General features: G+C 37.7%; 1 protein-coding gene across 3 annotated transcripts in view; it reads left to right on the top strand.

Moving 5' to 3' along the window:
* The window catches only part of DPH6 (diphthamine biosynthesis 6), a 189,989-nt gene that overhangs the window by 151,047 nt on the left and 21,011 nt on the right, over window positions 1-17,931 (top strand). Inside the window, exon 7 of one of the 3 annotated variants that reach the window (XM_055537301.1) lies at window positions 3,321-4,304. The exons of the other annotated variants lie outside the window; for them this stretch is intronic. Coding sequence (XP_055393276.1) covers window positions 3,321-3,545 — 225 coding nt within the window. The 3' untranslated portion in view covers window positions 3,546-4,304. Of the gene's footprint in view, window positions 1-3,320; window positions 4,305-17,931 lie in introns of those variants that run through there. 3 annotated transcript variants of the gene reach the window in all.

Here is a 17,931-nt window from a genome sequence, read left to right as displayed (position 1 = left end):
TAGAATTAGGGGTCAAATGTTAGGATTAGTATGGCCATTCTGAATTAACGAGAATAGTGTAACTTGGATTTTTGAAATTTTACAGTTACAAAAAATGAAAAAGAAAATCACCCTACTTCTGTGAAAGAAGTAAACTCCTCTATTGTTACCATTTTTCCCTCCCATGTTCTTCATCAAATTGTCTCTGGACACTGTTAATGCCAGTGCTGTAATATGAACTGTTAGCAGTTACACCTGTCAGTAACTGTATGTGTTTCACATTTTTCTTTCAGATATTTGATTATTTTATGGCTTATCAATATGTACCAAATGCTTAGAAATCCCTAAAATGTTCATTTCTTGTTTTACTAAGTGTTATGCTTGTACTTAGTCACTCAGTTGTGTATGACTCTTTGCAACCCCATGGACTGTAGCCCACCAGGCTCCTCTGTCCATGGAATTTTCCAGGCAAGAATACTGGAGTGGGTTTCCATGCCCTCCTCCAGGGAATCTTCCCACCCAGGGATCAAACCCAGGTCTCCCACATTGCAGGCAAATTCTTGACTGTCTGAGCCACTAGGAAAGCCCAAGAATACTAGGGTGGGTAGCCTATCCCTTCTCCAGGGGATCTTCCTGACCCAGGAATTGAACCAGGTTCTCCTGCATTACAGGTAGATTCTTTACCCAGCTGAGCTACCATGGAAGCCCACCAGGGAAGCCACTTATTAAGCATTATTAAGCATCTAACATGTGCTAGGAAAATCAGTTCAGTTCAGTTCAGTCACTCAGTTGTGTCTGACTCTTTGTGATCCCATGGACTGCAGCACGCCAGGCCTCCCTGTCCATCAACAACTCCCGGAGTTTACCTAAACCCATGTCCATTGAATCGGTGATGCCATCCAACCATCTCATCCTCTGTCATCCTCTTCTCCTCCCGCCTTCAATCTTTCCCAGCATCAGAGTCTTTTCCAATGAGTGACATAAATAGTAAAAGATTTGGAAATGAGCTAGGAAAAGATTTGAAAATGAGCTAGGAAAATAGCAAAAGATTGAAATGATTATATAATTGTGACAAATTATTTTGATTTCTAGATACTTTGATATCATTTATGATAGACATGGCTGCTTTCCATGCCCCTCTGATAGGACTCTTTTCACAGTAATTTGTTCTACGCCCAACATATCTATGTTCACATCTATTCACTACCATTGGGCTAAGTTTTGCTTCTACAAAAGCAGTGTAAATAATGTAATTAAACTTATGAGGGTGAAAGAAAGGGAACTTCAGAGATAGGAGACTGGAGTTTTGGCAAAAGATGCTTCTAAAACTTGAAGTTGTGAGGTCAGGTTTCAAGCATCTGTAGATTATTTTTAAAAAGGCAAGTAAAGCTTTAGGATTACCATGATGTTGATTGTGAATTAACCTGTGTGTTACCATAAGATGTTTAAACACAGAAATTACTTTATTCTACTTTAGCAAGTTCCTCACAAGACCTGTCAGTCTTACATTTCACAAAAAAATTATCTACCCATTCTCCATAATGACCATTTTATTCCCTCTCTGCTCCTCAAGTTTCAAATCCCTTCATATTTTACTGTCAATGTACAAATGGTAGCAAAGTGCTGAATGAATAAAAGCACCATTGAAATAAATTAAAAATACAGGGACACAAAATCATAATACATTTGTAAGGACATAGACAAAAGATACACATGGAATACTTTTAAATATTTGTCTGTGATAAGGAAAAGGGGATAAGGAATAGAGATAAATAGGAATTTTTTTTTTTATTTATTGAAGTACAGTTGAAGTGCAGTATTATATGTTCAGTTCAGTTCAGTCACTCAGTCATGTCCAACTCTTTGCGACCCCATGAATCGCAGCACTCCAGGCCTCCCTGTCCATCACCAACTCCCGGAGTTCACTCAGACTCACGTCCATCGAGTCAGTAATGCCATCCAGCCATCTCATCCTCTGTCGTCGCCTTGTCCTCCTGCCCCCAATCCCTCCCAGCATCAGAGTCTTTTCCAATGAGTCAACTCTTCGCATGAGGTGGCCAAAGTACTGGAGTTTCAGCTTTAGCATCATTTCCTCCAAAGAAATCCCAGGGCTGATCTCCTTCAGAATGGACTGGTTGGATCTCTTTGCAGTCCAAGGGACTCTCAAGAGTCTTCTCCAACATCACAGTTCAAAAGCATCAATTCTTCGGTGCTCAGCTTTCTTCACAGTCCAACTCTCACATCCATACATGACTACTGGAAAAATCATAGCCTTGACTAGACAGACCTTTGTTGGCAAAGTAATGTCTCTGCTTTTCAATATGCTATCTAGGTTGGTCATAACTTTTCTTCCAAGGAGCAAGCATCTTTTAATTTCATGGCTGCAGTCACCATCTGCAGTATTATATGTTACAAATGTACAATATAGTGATTCACAGTTTTTAAAAGTTATACTCCATTTACAGTTATTCTAAATAATATTGACTATATTTATTGTACTTTATAATATATCCCATAGCTTATTTTATATGATAGTTTGTAGCTCTTAATTCTCTACCACTATGTTGCCTATCCCCCCATCCCTTTTCTCATTAATAAATAAATGGAAAAATTTAAAATAACAACATAAGGGGCTTCTCTGGGGTTCAGTGGCTAAGACTGCACACCCAGTGCAGGGGGCCCAGGTTTAGTCCCTGGTCAGGTAATTAGATGCTGCAACTTAAGTTCCTGCATGCCATACCGAAGATCAAAGTTCTATGTGCTGCAACCAAGACCTGGCACTGCCAAGGAAACAAATAAATAAAATAAATATTTTTAATAAGACATAAGAATACCTGACTGTTACTGCAAATTTGCAATATGATAAAATATAAGGTAGCAAAAAAAAGCATAGTTCTTCTGCCCCATGATGCATGTTGCTAATGTGTTAGTGTATTCCCTGATTTTTATTTCCTGAGCTTTTGTTGTACACTCAAGTTCATATTATTAAATATTTGTACGTATTGTATTTGCACAGTTTGGTTCAACTATACATATAGTTTGCCTCCTTTTTTTCTCATAATATTATGATGTGTTTACTTTCCCACAGAACTAAATCTATTTGAAAATACATTAATTAATGGCTGTGTAGATTCCATCATATTCATATTCTACATATGAATATATTATTGTTGGGAATATTTGTCTCTATGGTTGGTACAAAAGTAATTGTGGTTTTACATTGTTGAACTTTTCCATTTGATTGGAAACTGTGATTATATTATACATCATTTTCATGCACGTCTTACTCTATGTTCTTTTGCTAATGACATTACTTGATGTTTATTTTATATTTACTTTAGACTATAAATTTGATGTTAGACAAAAAGCAAATACAAGCGATTTTTTTATTCACGTTCAAAATGGATCATAAAGCAGGGAGGCAACTCTCAATATCAATGCATTTGGCCCAAGAACTGCTAATGAACATACAGAGTAATGGTGGTTCAAAAAGTTTTGCAAAGATGAGAGCCTCTAAGATGAGGAGTATAGTGGCTGGCCATCAGAAGTTGACAACTACCAACTGAAAGGAGTCATCAAAGCTGATCCTCTTACAACTACAGGATAAATTGTTGAAGAACTCAGCATCAACCATTCTAAGGTCATTTGGTATTTGAAGCAAAGTGGAAAAGTGAAAAAGCTCAGGAAGTGGGTGCCTCATGAGCTGAACACAAATCAAAATATTGTTGTTTTGAAGAGTCATCTTTCTTCTCTTATACCATGCAACAACAATGAACCATTTCTCAATTGGATTGTGACGTGCGACAAAGAGTAGATTTTATACAACAAATGACAATGACCACCTCAGTGCTTGGACCAAGAAGAAGCTCCACAGCACTTCCCAAAGCCAAACTTGCACCAAAACAAGGTCATGGTCACTGTTTGGTGATCTGCTGCCCATCTGATCCACTACAGCTTTCTGATTCCTGGCAAAACCATTACAGAAGTATGCTCAACAGATCCAGTGAGATGCACCGAAAACGGCAATGCCTGCAGCTAGCATTGGTCAACCGAATGGGCCCAATTCTTCTCCACAACAATGCCTGACCACATGTCACATAACCAGTGCTTCAAAAGTTGAACAAATTGGGCTAAGAAGTTTTGCCTCATCCACCATATTCACCTGACCTCTCACCAACCAGCTACCACTTCTTTAAGCCTCTCCACCACTTTTTGCAGGGAAAATGCTTCCACAACCAGCAGGAGGCAGAAAATGCTTTCCAAGAGTTCATCAAATCCCAAAGCATGGCTTTTTATGCTGCAGGAATAAACAAACTTATACCTCATTACCAAAAATGTGTTGATTGTACTCATTTCTATTTTAATTAATGAAGATGTGTTTGAGTCTAGTTATAATGATTTAAAATTCATGGTCTGAAACCACCGTTACTTTTTCAACAACCTAATAAGTTATTAAAAAGTTATTTCTTTTTAAATTATTATAAACACTATTCTGATTATTATCTTTCCTAGTAAATCTTCATGTATATTTCTGATTATTACTTTCTTTAGATAAATTCCTAGGAATTAGACTTTCTGGATCAAAAAGTAAAACTTCAAGGCTTATACATTTATTACTCTAAATTAACTATGGAATCGTTTCAGCCATTGCTCCTTAAATTTCTGTAAGTTCCTAAAATTATTATATGATACATAAACAATGGATTAAAAAATTATTTTATCTTTTGTGCTTCTTCCCCCCAGGATTATTTTCTCATTGTTCAGAAAAGGAGATGAATTTTAATATAAAATTACACCAAATTTTAAAAGCTTTGGACTGCTCTTTAAATGTTTTTGAAGAGTATTCCTATTTTTGTGATATTTTACAATGTTTGTTGAACTCAGCCTTTGAAATGATTCTTCATACTTTGCTATGTAAACAACCCTCTGAGTCTTTCTTGCCTCTTACTTATTTCATCATCTCAGTTTCATGTCTTATGGTTGATTTTTACCTCTATGTCTTTGTATTACTTAATGATTTCCCTCAAATTTAGCACTATTTATTGATTTCTCACTCTAGATTATGCAGATTTAGCTATCTTTACTCCCTTTGTCTCCACCAAATATGTGTACCCTTTTCCTCATTCCATCTTCCCACATAATACTGCAATTCTGGTTGTATGAATAGTCAGTGTTGAAATTACAATAACTATAAAAACTCAAAACACAGCCTCAATAGGTAGTAAACTCTGGTAGTAAACTTTTCCTGTGCTGTTGTTCAGTCTCCCAGTCATGTCCAATTCTTTGTGACCCCATGGACTGCAACACACCAGGCCTCCCTGTCCCTCACCATCTCGTGGGGTTTGCCCAGGTTCATGTCCATTGCATTGGTGATGCCATCCAGCCATCTCATCCTCTGATACCCTGTTCTCCTTCTGCCTCAGTTTTTCCCAGCATCAGAGATTTTTCCAGTGAGTCGACTGTTTGCATCAGGTGACCAAAATACTGCAACTTCAGCTTTAGAATCAGTCCTTCCAATGAGTATTCAGGGTTGATTTCTTTTAAGATGACTGCTTTGATCTTCCTGTCCAAGGGACTCTCAGAAGTCTTCTCCAGCACCACAGTTTGAAGGCATCAATTCTTTGGTGTTGTGTCTTCTTTACAGTCCAGTTCTTACAACCATACATGACCACTGGAGAGACCAAAGCCTTGACTTTACGGACCATTGTCAGCAGAGTAATGTCTCTGCTCTTCAACACACTGTCTGTGTTTGTCATAGCTTTCCTGCCAAGAACCAATTGTCTTCTGTTTTCATGGCTACAGTCACCATGCACAATGATTTTAGAGCCCAAGAAGAGGAAATCTATCACTGCTTCCACCTTTACCCTTCTATTTGCCATGAAGTGCTAGGGCTGGATGCCATGATCTTGGTTTTTTTAATATTTAGTTTTTAGCCAGCTTTTTCACTCTCCTCTTTCACCTTCATCAAGAGGTTCTTTAGTTCCTCTTCACTCTCTGCCAATAGAGTGCTATTGAGGTTGTTAATGTTTCTCCTATCTATCTTGATTCCAGTTTGTAACTTATCTAGTCCAGCATTTCTCATCATGTGCTCAGTATATAGATTAAACAAACAGGGTGACAGCAGACAGCCCTGCCGTACTCCTTTCTCAATCCTGAGCCAATCAGCTGGTCGATACAAGGTTCTTAACTGTTGCTTCTTGATCCTCATATGTTTTCATGTGAATTATAATTGTCTTGCTTTATTCATTTATTCCGTATTCTATGTACTAATCACTAATTCAGTGCTTTACTCATTGACAGTTTCTTAGTCTCTTAGCCAGATGTTCAGACATACTAAATAGTTTTTCAGTTTCCTCTCCCTGAAGTCTTTTCCAAGGCCTTATGACCTGATGTACATAATCTGGGTCAGTTTCATTCTATGCCTATTACAAGGCTGTCATCCATCATCTTCTCATAATCCAAGAGACCCCTTTACCTTTCTTCTTTGTTAGATCCCTTGTTTCCTGGATCCAGTGTCTTTCTTCATCTTTGTTTCCATCTCATTTTTGTGAAGCACATTCTTTTTAAGGAAGAGTCCACAGGACTCTTTGAGACAGTATGCATATCTGTAAATGTCTTCATTCTTTCCTTTCATTTGATTGGTTCTTTAGCAAGTCATAAATTCTGTTTTAGGAATATTTTCCCTTCAAGATCTTGATAGTATTGCTTCATTTCCTTGCAGCTTGATATGCTGTTGAGAAGCCCAAAGTTATTCTGACTCCTGACTATTTCTATGCAACCTTATTTATTTCTCGCTCCATCTCCTCTGTGTAAGAGTATGTAAGATACTTCTTTTACCCCCAAAATTATAAAGTCTTATGTGCTGTGTCTTAGGCATGAATATTTTTATCCATTGTGCTGAGACAGGTAGAGTTTTAAGCTTGAAAGTTTCAGTTCTGGGCAATTTTCTTGAATTATTTCACTGGTGTTTACCTGCTCTTTCTTTTTATTTCTTTTTGTGGTTCAGTCAGTCAGTCATGTCCAACTCTTTACAACCGCATGGACTGCAGCATGCCCAGGCTTCCCTGTCCTTCACCATCTCCTGGAGTTTGCTCAAATTCATGTCCATTGAACCTGTGATGCCATCCAACCATCTAGCCCTCAGTTGTCCCCTTCTCCTCCTGTCTTCTATTTTTCCCAGCATCAGGCTCTTTCCCAATGAGTCAACTCTTCACATCAGGTGGCCAAAGTATTGGAGCTTCAGCATCAGTCCTTCCAATGAATATTTAGGGTTGATTTCCTTTAGGATTGACTGGTTTGATCTCCTTGCAGTTCAAGGGACTTGCAAGAGTCTTCTCCAACACCACAGTTCAAAAACATCAGTTCTTTGGCACTCAGCCTTCTTCATGGTCCAACTCTCACATGTATATGACTACTGGAAAAACCATAGCTTTGCCTATACAGACCTCTGTGGACAAAGTAATGTCTCTGCTTTTTAATACTGTCTAGCTTTGTCATCCGGAGAAGGCAATGGCACCCCACTCCAGTACTCTTGCCTGGAAAATCCCATGGATGGAGGAGCCTGGTGGGCTGCAGTCCATGGGGTCGCTAAGAGTCGGATACGACTGAGCGACTTCACTTTCACTTTTCACTTTGATGCATTGGAGAAGGAAATGGCAACCCACTCCAGTCTTCTTGCCTGGAGAATCCCAGGGACCGGGGAGCCTGGTGGGCTGCCGTCTATGGGGTCGCACAGAGTCAGACACGACTGAAGCGACTTAGCGGTAGCAGTAGCTTTGTCATCACTTTTCTTCCAAGGAGCAAACATCTTTTAATTTCACGGCTGCGGTCACCATCTGCAGTGATTTTGGAACTCAAGAAAATAAAGTCTGCCACTGTCTCCATTGTTTCCCCACCTAGTTGCCATGAAGTGATGGGACCAGATATCATGATCTTAGTTTTCTGAATGTTGAATTTTAAGCCAGCTTTTTCACTCTCCTCTTTCGCCTTCATCAAGAGGCTCTTTAGTTCTTCTTCACAGTCTGCAAAGAGGGTAGTATCATCTGTATATCTGAGGTTATTGATATAACCTGTTGACTCCCCGCAGTCTTGATTCCAGCTTGTGCTTCATCTAGCCCAGCATTTCGCATGATATATTCTGCATATAAGTTAAATAAGCAGGGTGACAGTATACACCCTCAAAATACTCCTTTCCCAATTTTGAACCAGTCCCAATTTTGCTTCTTTGGATTCTTATTATTTAGATGTTCCTTGAACTTCTAACTTTTCTCTTAATTTTCACCTACATGACTTTACTCTTTCTGGAAGAATTTCACAATTTTACAGTTAAACTTTTAGTTAAATTTTTTCATATCTTATTTTTAATTTCTAAAAGCACATTTTTGTTCTCTGAATGTTTTTTTTTAATCTATAATACTTTATCCTTAAATAATTTTTCTTCTCTCCTTCATAGTCAGTCTTTTCCTTTGTTTATTTTGATCTCTATCTTTCATCTTATAGATGTTTCTGCTAATCTTTGGTGTTCTACTCATGTTTAAGAGTGGAGACCTAAAAGTTTTATTGCAAGCACTAAGTGTGTGGATGGAGCTGTGTGACCTTGAGTTTCACTAGAAGGGAGTATATATGGGTCATTTAATCTGAGCTGGTTATATTCCAAAGAAAATGATTCTCCAGCCTCCTCTTCACATGAAGACATGCTGCAGGTTTTTGCTGTTGTTGTTGTTGGAGTTGACAAGGAAAATGGCTAGAAGTCTTAGAATCTTGTGTAAATACATTAACTGAATCCCTCTATTTTTGTTATAGTACCTCTGTCTCAGCTGTGTCTTGTTTCTTCCAGGTTAGTTCATTTGTTTTCCCTTTGCAGAGAATAAACCTTCAGTGTTCTGATAGGATCAAGTAGAAGTGGTTGTCAGCCTATAGGGAAAGGATCTAGGGAATCTACTGCTGCTGCTAAGTCACTTCAGTCCTGTTCGACTCTGTGTGACCCCATAGACGGCAGCCTACCAGGCTCCCCTGTCCCTGGGATTCTCCAGGCAAGAACACTGGAGTGGATTGCCATTTCCTTCTCCAATACATCAAAGTGAAAAGTGAAAGTGAAGTCGCTCAGTTGTGTCCGACCCTCAGCAACCCCATGGAGCACAGCCTACCAGGCTCCTCCGTCCATGGGATTTTCCAGGCAAGAGTACTGGAGTGGGGTGCCATTGCCTTCTCCAGGGAATCTGACTGCTTGTTAAAAAGACTGCCAATCTATACCTCTTATTTTGGTGTCCTTTTCACATTTTCCCTTTACTTTCAGAAGTAACTGGTGCCATCAATCCCTTACTTTATTGCTTTAGAGTAAAGAGTTAATTTCCTGTATAAATTGGGTCAGTCCTTTGCATGCTCCCCTGTTGGCTTAGGTTCCAATGTTCTTGATTCTGTTGCTTGCTCTCTGATTTTCCCCATCTTTTTTGAATTTATGCCTTTTTATGAAATACCTTCCATGGAAGTTTTAGAAGGGGGTGGGAGTAGGTGCATGGATTCAGTTCACTATCTTTATCAGCAGTGGTTACTCTTTAATCAAGAGATTTATTAAGATCTTCCAAGTAAAAGTTGTTTGCTAAATGGAAGATGAAATCATATTATATAAAAATGGTGACTATGTAGATCTGGTTGCTTTTTCCAGAGCTATTCTATTCACATAGAATTGGGAAATCTGACTTCTAGTCTTGAGTCAAAGGTAAGCAGATATGTATTGACTAAGGAGTATACTGCTTAGCTGGCTGCTATAAGAGCCTAAGCAGGATACTTGTAATGCTAACTTCAAGCTTAAAGCTCTATTTCAAGTTCTCTTTTATATGAGTTAACTTGTCTTCCTTATGAGTTTGACAAAAGAACAATTTACAGTCCAAGCTACCTATCACTTAACAATGCAAAAGACAAAGAATTTCACTAAAGTGATTTGATGTTGTGGGTGAGAGGTGGAACTCTAAGCCTTATTCCCTACACTGCTGAACTTATGGAAAGGAAAATCTATAACTGACCTTGAAAGTTAAGAGGAAGGTAGAATATCCTTGAGAGGAATTTTTTAAATTTTGAATATAACAGAGTTGGAAGGATATGTGGAGCTTATGGCTGAGATATTCAGTGACTCTTATAATTTACAAGAAGTATTAAAATGTTGTTCAGTCACTAAGTCATGTCCAACTCTTTGTGACCCCATGAACTGCAGCATTCCAGGCTTACCTGTCCTTACTGTCACCTAGAGTTTGCTCAAACTCATGTTCATTGAATCAGTGAGGCCATAGTCTAGGTATAAGAGGGAGAGAACATATGTATACCTATGACTGATTCATGTTGATGTATGGCAGAAACTAACACAATATTTTAAAGCAATTATCCTCCAACTAAAAATATAATGAAAGTTGTTAAATTAAAAAATGTACTCTAAGATAGTATATAATATGTACCAAAGAATTTCAAAGAAAACATTGTATGTTGTTGAGAGAATTCTGAATAAATTGAGAGGTAAATTGACAGCCATACTGGACTTTAAGAATGGGGACAGAACTTTTGACTGGCTGGCTTGTTTGGAATATATCTTAAGTACTTGGAGAGGAAACTGAGAAAAAATTTAGAAGCCATATTGTGAGAAATTTTGAATACTGAATTGAGCATTTAATTATCTAAGCAACGAGCAACCGAAGGTTTTAGAGGAAGGGAGGAAAATTCTGAAAGGTGTACTTTAAGGAATTTGACTCAGCAGTAGAGCCCATTAATATTTGCAGTTAAAGAGAAGAAATGAAGATCCTCCATAGTTAGTGGCTGTTCCAATATATTATCATGAACATGTTCCTCACATTTCATTGAGTGTGTACTGTAAAATAAGTAAAAAAAGGTATTTTTGCATTAAATTTAGAGTCTTATGAGGAGGGATCCTAATAATTTTGATCAGATAAAGCCCAGTTGGTATTTACTGTAAATGTAATTGGAAGCTAAAAATGGAAGATGACCACCTGACCTGGAATAGTTGGAAGCAATGTCATGGGAGTCTTAGAACTTAAATTGGTCTAAAGGATGGATGAAACTTATACTTTGTTGTTCAGTCTCCCAGTCATCTCGAACTCTTTGTACCCCATGGACTGCAGCACACCAGGTCTCCGTGTCCTTCAGTATCTCATGGTGCTTTCTCAAACTCATGTTCATTGAGTCAATGATGCCATCCAAATATTTCATCCTCTGTTGTCCCCTTCTCCTGCCCTCAATCTTTCCTAGCATCAGGGTCTTTACCACTGAGTCAGCTTTTTGCATCAGGTGGCACCAAAGTATTGGAGCTTCAGCTTCAGCATCAGTCCTTCCAGTGAATATTGGAAGGGTTGATTTCCTTGAGGATTGACTGGTTTGATCTCCTTGCAGTCCATGGGACTCTCAAGAGTCTTCTCTAACACAAATCAAAAGCATCAGTTCTTTGGCACTCAGCCTTCTTTATCATCCAACTCTTACATCCATAAATGATGACTTGAAAAACCATAACTTTGACTATATGGACTTTTGTGGGCAAAGTGATGTCTCTTTTTAATACACTGTCTAGGTTTGTCATTGCTTTTCTTTCAAGAAGCAAATGTCTTTTAATTTCATGGCTGCAGTCACCATCTGCAGTGATTTTGGAGCCCAAGAAAATAAAGTCTGCCACTGTTTCCATTGTTTCCCCATCTATTTGCCATGAAGTGATGGAACTGGATGCCATGATCTTAGTTTTTTGAATGTTGAGTTTTAAGCCAGGGTTCTCACTCTTCTCTTTCGTTTTCACCAAGAGGCTCTTTAGCCATGATGAAAACCATGATAGATCACAAACCATGATAGTGTGATCACTCACCTAGAGTCAGACATCCTGGAGAATTTTTAAAGAGATCGGAGTACTATTTTCCAGTTTGTTGTGAACCACACAGTCAAAGACTTTGGCATAGTCAATGAAGCAAAAATAGATATTTCTATGGAATTCGCTTGCTTTTTCTATGATCCAGTGGATGTTGGCAATTTCATCTCTGGTTCCTCTGCCTTTTCAAAATCCAGCTTGTACATCTGGAAGTTCTCAGTTCATGTACTGTTGAAGCCTGGTTACCATGTGAAATGAGTGCAATTGTGCTGTAGTTTGAACATTCTTTGGCATCGCCCTTCTTTGTAATTGGAATGATAACTGACCTTTTCCAGTCAGTGGCCACTGCTGAGTTTTCCAGATTTTCTGGTATATTGAGTGCAGCACTTTGACAACATCATCTTTTAGGATTTGAAATAGATCAACTGGAATTCCATCACCTCAACTAGCTTTGTTTGTAGTAATGCTTCCTAAGGCCCACTTGACTATCATGGTTTTCTGGATCATTAAGACCTTTTTTGTATTGATGGTGGCGACAAAGTGAATCAGTCTGTAGACTGCTTGGCAAGAACACATGCAAGGACAATAAGGAATTTTATTTAAATGAAACTAACAGCTCATGTTGGTAGATTAATAAGAAACAGGTGAGATGGGAATTTAGGCCCAGTCATTAAGGGCCTTGAAAGATGGACCAAGAGATTTGGGGTGAGAAATAAGATATGGAAGGCTCATCAACAGGGATATTTATTATTAAAACATATCTCAGGAAATTTAGTGTGGTGGCAGTATTCCTGGACTGGGAGAGAAGAAATTGGAAATCAAAAAGAGTCTAAGATTCTCTTATTGAAACAGGTCTGAGGACTTAAAGCATGTAGGAATAGAGACACAGAACAAACAAAGATTCTGATGGAAGAATGAAAAAGAAATCAGTATCAAATGGCTACATGCTGGAAAAGGAAGAATCAAAGATTAATCCACACACAAATAATTGGGGAAATAAGAAGCACACATGTTTGCAGAGAACAGGATTGAAAAGGAACATGATAAGATTGGTCTTAAATATACAGGGTTTTAAATTATAAACCAGAAGCATGTGTTTTTAAAACTATGAGGTTGGCACACAATTGAGGTGTTCAGGCTAAAGACTAAGGTTTATTATTTATGAGTTAGGACACAACTTTAAATTATGAGTTTGTTTAGTTCTAAGCTACATGTCCTTTGCAAATCAGTTTAGTTTTTGTCTCTGGAAAAGGAAAAAGAAATAAAATTAGTAACCATTTCATCAAGTATCTACTGTGTGCTGTGTAATATATTGGACCTTTTTTTCACATGGTTTTGTTACTGAAAACAGCACTCCTGTGAGGTAGGTACTGTTGTCTTCTCCATTGTACAGATCAGTAAACTGAGGCTCTGAGAGTTTGCATGACCTTAGACTGCATAGCTACAAAGTGACAGAGCTATGATGTGAATGAAGGATGATGTGAACTGAGAACGATTTGCCTCCAGAACTACTGCTTTTGACCAATATATTACACAATCCTGCTTTCACTGCGCCTCACTACAATATTTGCCTTACCTACTCTTATAGTTAAGCTGTGTATTACAGCTCTGACCTAAGTATTTTTTATGCATTATGTTATTTAATTATGTAACAAGCCTATGAGGTTGCTATTATTAATTTTTATATTTTAAAAATGAGGGATCACTTAGAAGGTGAGTTACTTTTCCAAAGTTGCAGAGCTGGGAAGTTTCAGAACTGGAATTTATGCTTTAAATCTATCTGATTTCAGAGCCTATGCTCCTTTTTATTCTTAAAAGTCATTTTGAAGATTAAATAAGATAATTTTATCATTTTCTTAACTTCAACGCATAAAGCAAATTTTCTTTAGTTAGTAGTGACAGTGTTCATCAGTACTGACGAATCATCAGTTCGTCAGTTCAACACTTTGCAGTAACAGAATAACCTAAAGGTGATTAGCCGAACCCATGGACTGCATAAGCTATCAGGAGGAATAAATGGATAAAGAAGAATAAAGCATAGAATCATGAAGGATATTTATAATTTTGGAGCAGCGGGAAGGAAAGGAGTTGGAAAAGCCTAGCAGTAGCTTAGAAAACACAGTAACGTAGAAGCCTCAGGAAAATAATCACAAAGATTTGAGACATCAGTCGTATGACATGATACATAAAATTTGGGAAAAAGGTCATTAAACAGTGTCCCAGCCCATTGCTGTTTGTACTGAAATACCAGTAAACAGAACCACCATCCATCCAGTTTCCCAATGCAGAAAGCTGCAAATTTTTCTTAATTTTAAAAAAAACTTTCCTCACTTCTCCATTCACTTATTTAAACCTGCTAAAAACTCTCTCAACCTATCTGCCCTCTCCTCTCCATCCTCAGTGCTCCTTCCCTGTTTCAGGTTATTTCCTCCTGCCAAGATTCCTCCAGCGACCTCTCAGTTCTTTCTGCTTCTTGACTTACTGCCCTCTAGCCCATTCTCCACATGCAGCCAGAATGATGTTTCTAAAAGACAAGTGAGATCAGGTCAATTCTTTGTTTAGAACATTCCCATGGGTTCTCATTGACCTGAGGATAATAACTCAGTATGGCTTATAAAGCTCCATAACATCTGTCCTCTTTCTAGGTGTTTAGCCTCATCTCTCCACTATTACTCATCTAGTTATGCTTCAGCTATGCAAAAATCAAAAAGATTCTTGGAAGGAAACCTGTGACAAACCTAAACAGAATGTTAAACAGCAGAGATAGCACTTTGCCAACAAAGGTACATATAGTCAAAGCTATGATTTTTCAAGTAGTCGTGTACAGATGTGAGAATTGAACCATAAAAAAGGCTGAGCACTGAAGCTTTTGAGTGGTGGTTCTGAAGAAGACTCTTGAGAATCCCTTTGACTGAAAGGAGATCAAACCAGACAATCCTAAAGGAAATCAACCCTGAATATGCATTGGAAGGTCACTCACTGGAAAAGACTCTGATGCTGGGAAAGATTGAAGGCAAAGGGAGAAGGCGGTTGCAGAGAATGAGATGGTTAGATAGCATCACTGACTCAATGGACATAAGTCTGAGTAAACTCCAAGAGACTGTGGAGGACAGAGGAGCCATGTGTGCCATAGTCCATGGGGTCATGAAGAATCAGACACAACTTAGCAACTTAACTACAAATGCCAAACTATTTCAGTTTCTAGTACCCGTCATGTACTCTGGGACTTAACACATGCTGTTCCTTTTGGAGCAGTTTTCATCTCTCCTGCCTTTTCCCTCTCTCCCTTCCCATCCCCTTCCCCCTCCCCCTCCCTCTTTCTCTTTCCATCTCTCCCTCCAGACTTTCCTGGTTAACTTATCCTTTAGATTCTTTGAGAGGCCTTTTGAGGTCCTTGCAGTTAGATCCCATGCTTTGTAGTCCCACTGCATTTCATGCATTCACCAAACCCACCCCTACCCTTTATTGTAACTGCTTGTTTGACTTTCTCCCTGTACCTGCAGACAGTAAGCTGTTTCATGCAAAATTTATGTCTGTTCCTATTGTTACTCCCAGCACTTAAAACAATGCCAAACCTACAGTAGACATTCAATAAATACTTCTTTAATAACTGCTATGAATGAATATATGCAGGGTGAAATTTTATATGTTAAATACATCATTTATATAAGAAATTATGGTGTGTTCTATAAACATCATGGTTTTATCTAAGTGGTAGGAGGGATGAAGGAAGTGTAGTTTCATGTGGCCCTTCTTTTATTTTTTCCAGTTTTAAGATTACTAACAGCAAATGAGACAGGTTTAAAAGAAGAAATATTTTGATTTAATAAGAAATTCTCACAACTATGATCATTACAATCTTTTAAAGGGATAAAAAATTAAACAGGGAAATCATGATGCCCCATTACCTTTTCAGTTCAATAATCAGTAGAGTTCAAATGGCATTATTATGAATATGAATGTTTATGTGAATAAATGTACCAGAAAAAAATAGAATCATATAAGTAATTTCCTTTACATTTACTCTAGGAATTCACTTTTTAAATGCTCAGACTCCAAGACATTCTTATAAGCCATGAAATGACCCAAGTCAGCCACATCTGTTCAAAATGTGTTTTAGAAAGTTTATCTTAACAATAGTCAGTTGAAAAATTAATGTTCACCTTCCCTAAAAATTTTATCCAAAAGAGAACATAGCATAATTTAGATGTATATGAAGCAAAGAGCATGTTTTTATACAATGAAAATTATATTGTGACACAAGTGAAAACTGATCTTATTGCTTCTGGTTAGAAAACAGCAACATATTTCTTTTCAGCTGGTCAAGATCCTTTTGAAATTTTATTTTACTGATTTTATTAGCTTTATTTTTTTTTTTTTGCATTTATATGAAGGATGAGACTACTTGACTAATGTCAGACAGAATAGCAGGTATATTAGGTTTATAAAATAATCATCTGATTTGAATCTTTTTCTGTATAACATTCCCCAAATGGGTAAAAATAGTAACATTCTTGATTCAGTGGGTTAGATGAGAAAAGTATTGACTACCATGTGTAAATTTTATTTAGTTTTAGAGTTCCAAAAACAGAAAATGTTGATCCTATTTTGTCCTATTTCTAAGGGCATATCAAAAGCAATCAGTAACTCTCTCCTCCCTTTTACTTGATAATTCTGTTTGGTGGTGGCTTACTTTCTGTGAGTACAAGGCTAGTTAGACTCTTTTCTGGAAGTATGCAGGATAGCTGGACCATGGAGAAGAGAGTCATTTGGTCTTTGAGTACCATGTGCTACACACACTACTGGGAGAGAACTATGGGTTTCAGAGGGTTTAAGAAATTTAGAAACTTATAGTCTCATGACAAACACTGAAATTCATAGTGATGCAATACAGAAATATGTCACAAGGCAGGACAGGACAACTCCACAGGCAATAATAGTAATTTCTGTAAGTAGACCAGAAGGAAGCTGCATGTTATGGTTTCTGTTTATTACTTTTTATTTCAGTTTTTAAGATTTAGTCTTCAGGTTTTTTTTCAGCCAGTCAAGATTCTTTTGAATCTTTAATTTTCCTATTGTATTAGCTTTATGTCTTGGTATTCTTGTGAAGGGTGGGATCAAATGGCTGAAGTCTTTTGACTCTCAGTTTATAGAGCTTGATTTTTATTGAGTAGGCAGTGGTTGACACCATAAGTTTTTGAGAGGATGAATGCCATCTCTTATATTGTTAAGGAAAGTTAGTGTGTTGATATCATGTACCGTAGATGAGAGGGGTGAAAATAAAGCAGGGAGACAAGAGATTACTGTAATAGTTCAAGACCAAAATGATCAGGAAGGGTGTTAGAAACGAAGGGAGTGTTTACTTTGTCTCATTCGCTGCCACATGTCTTATGTATAGAATAGGATTTAGCACTTAATAAGTCCTGAGTGAATATTTGTTGATTCAGTAAATAAATTCAAGAAATATTTTATCCATTCAGCCAGTCTTTGTCTTTTGGTTGGGGCATTCAACCCATTTACGTTTAAGGTAATTATTGATAAGTATGATCCCATTGCCATTTACTTTATTGTTTTGGGTTCGAATTTATACACCATTTTTGTGTTTCCTGTCTAGAGAATATCCTTTAGTATTTGTTGGAGAGCTGGTTTGGTGGTGCTGAATTCTCTCAGCTTTTGCTTATCTGTAAAGCTTTTGATTTCTCCCTCATATTTGAATGAGATCCTTGCTGGGTACAATAATCTGGGCTGTAGGTTATTTTCTTTCATCACTTTAAGTATGTCTTGCCATTCCCTCCTGGCTTGAAGAGTTTCTATTGAAAGATCAGCTGTTATCCTTATGGGAATTCCCTTGTGTGTTATTTGTTGTTTTTCCCTTGCTGCTTTTAATATTTGTTCTTTGTGTTTGATCTTTGTTAATTTGATTAATATGTGTCTTGGGGTGTTTCGCCTTGGGTTTATCCTGTTTGGGACTCTCTGGGTTTCTTGGACTTGAGTGATTATTTCCTTCCCCATTTTAGGGAAGTTTTCAACTATTATCTCCTCAAGTATTTTCTCATGGTCTTTCTTTTTGTCTTCTTCTTCTGGGACCCCTATGATTC

Source organism: Bubalus kerabau, chromosome 10, assembly GCF_029407905.1.
Source record: "Bubalus kerabau isolate K-KA32 ecotype Philippines breed swamp buffalo chromosome 10, PCC_UOA_SB_1v2, whole genome shotgun sequence".
In the NCBI taxonomy this organism is placed as follows: domain Eukaryota; kingdom Metazoa; phylum Chordata; class Mammalia; order Artiodactyla; family Bovidae; genus Bubalus; species Bubalus kerabau.
This window is presented reverse-complemented; position numbering and strand designations above follow the sequence as displayed.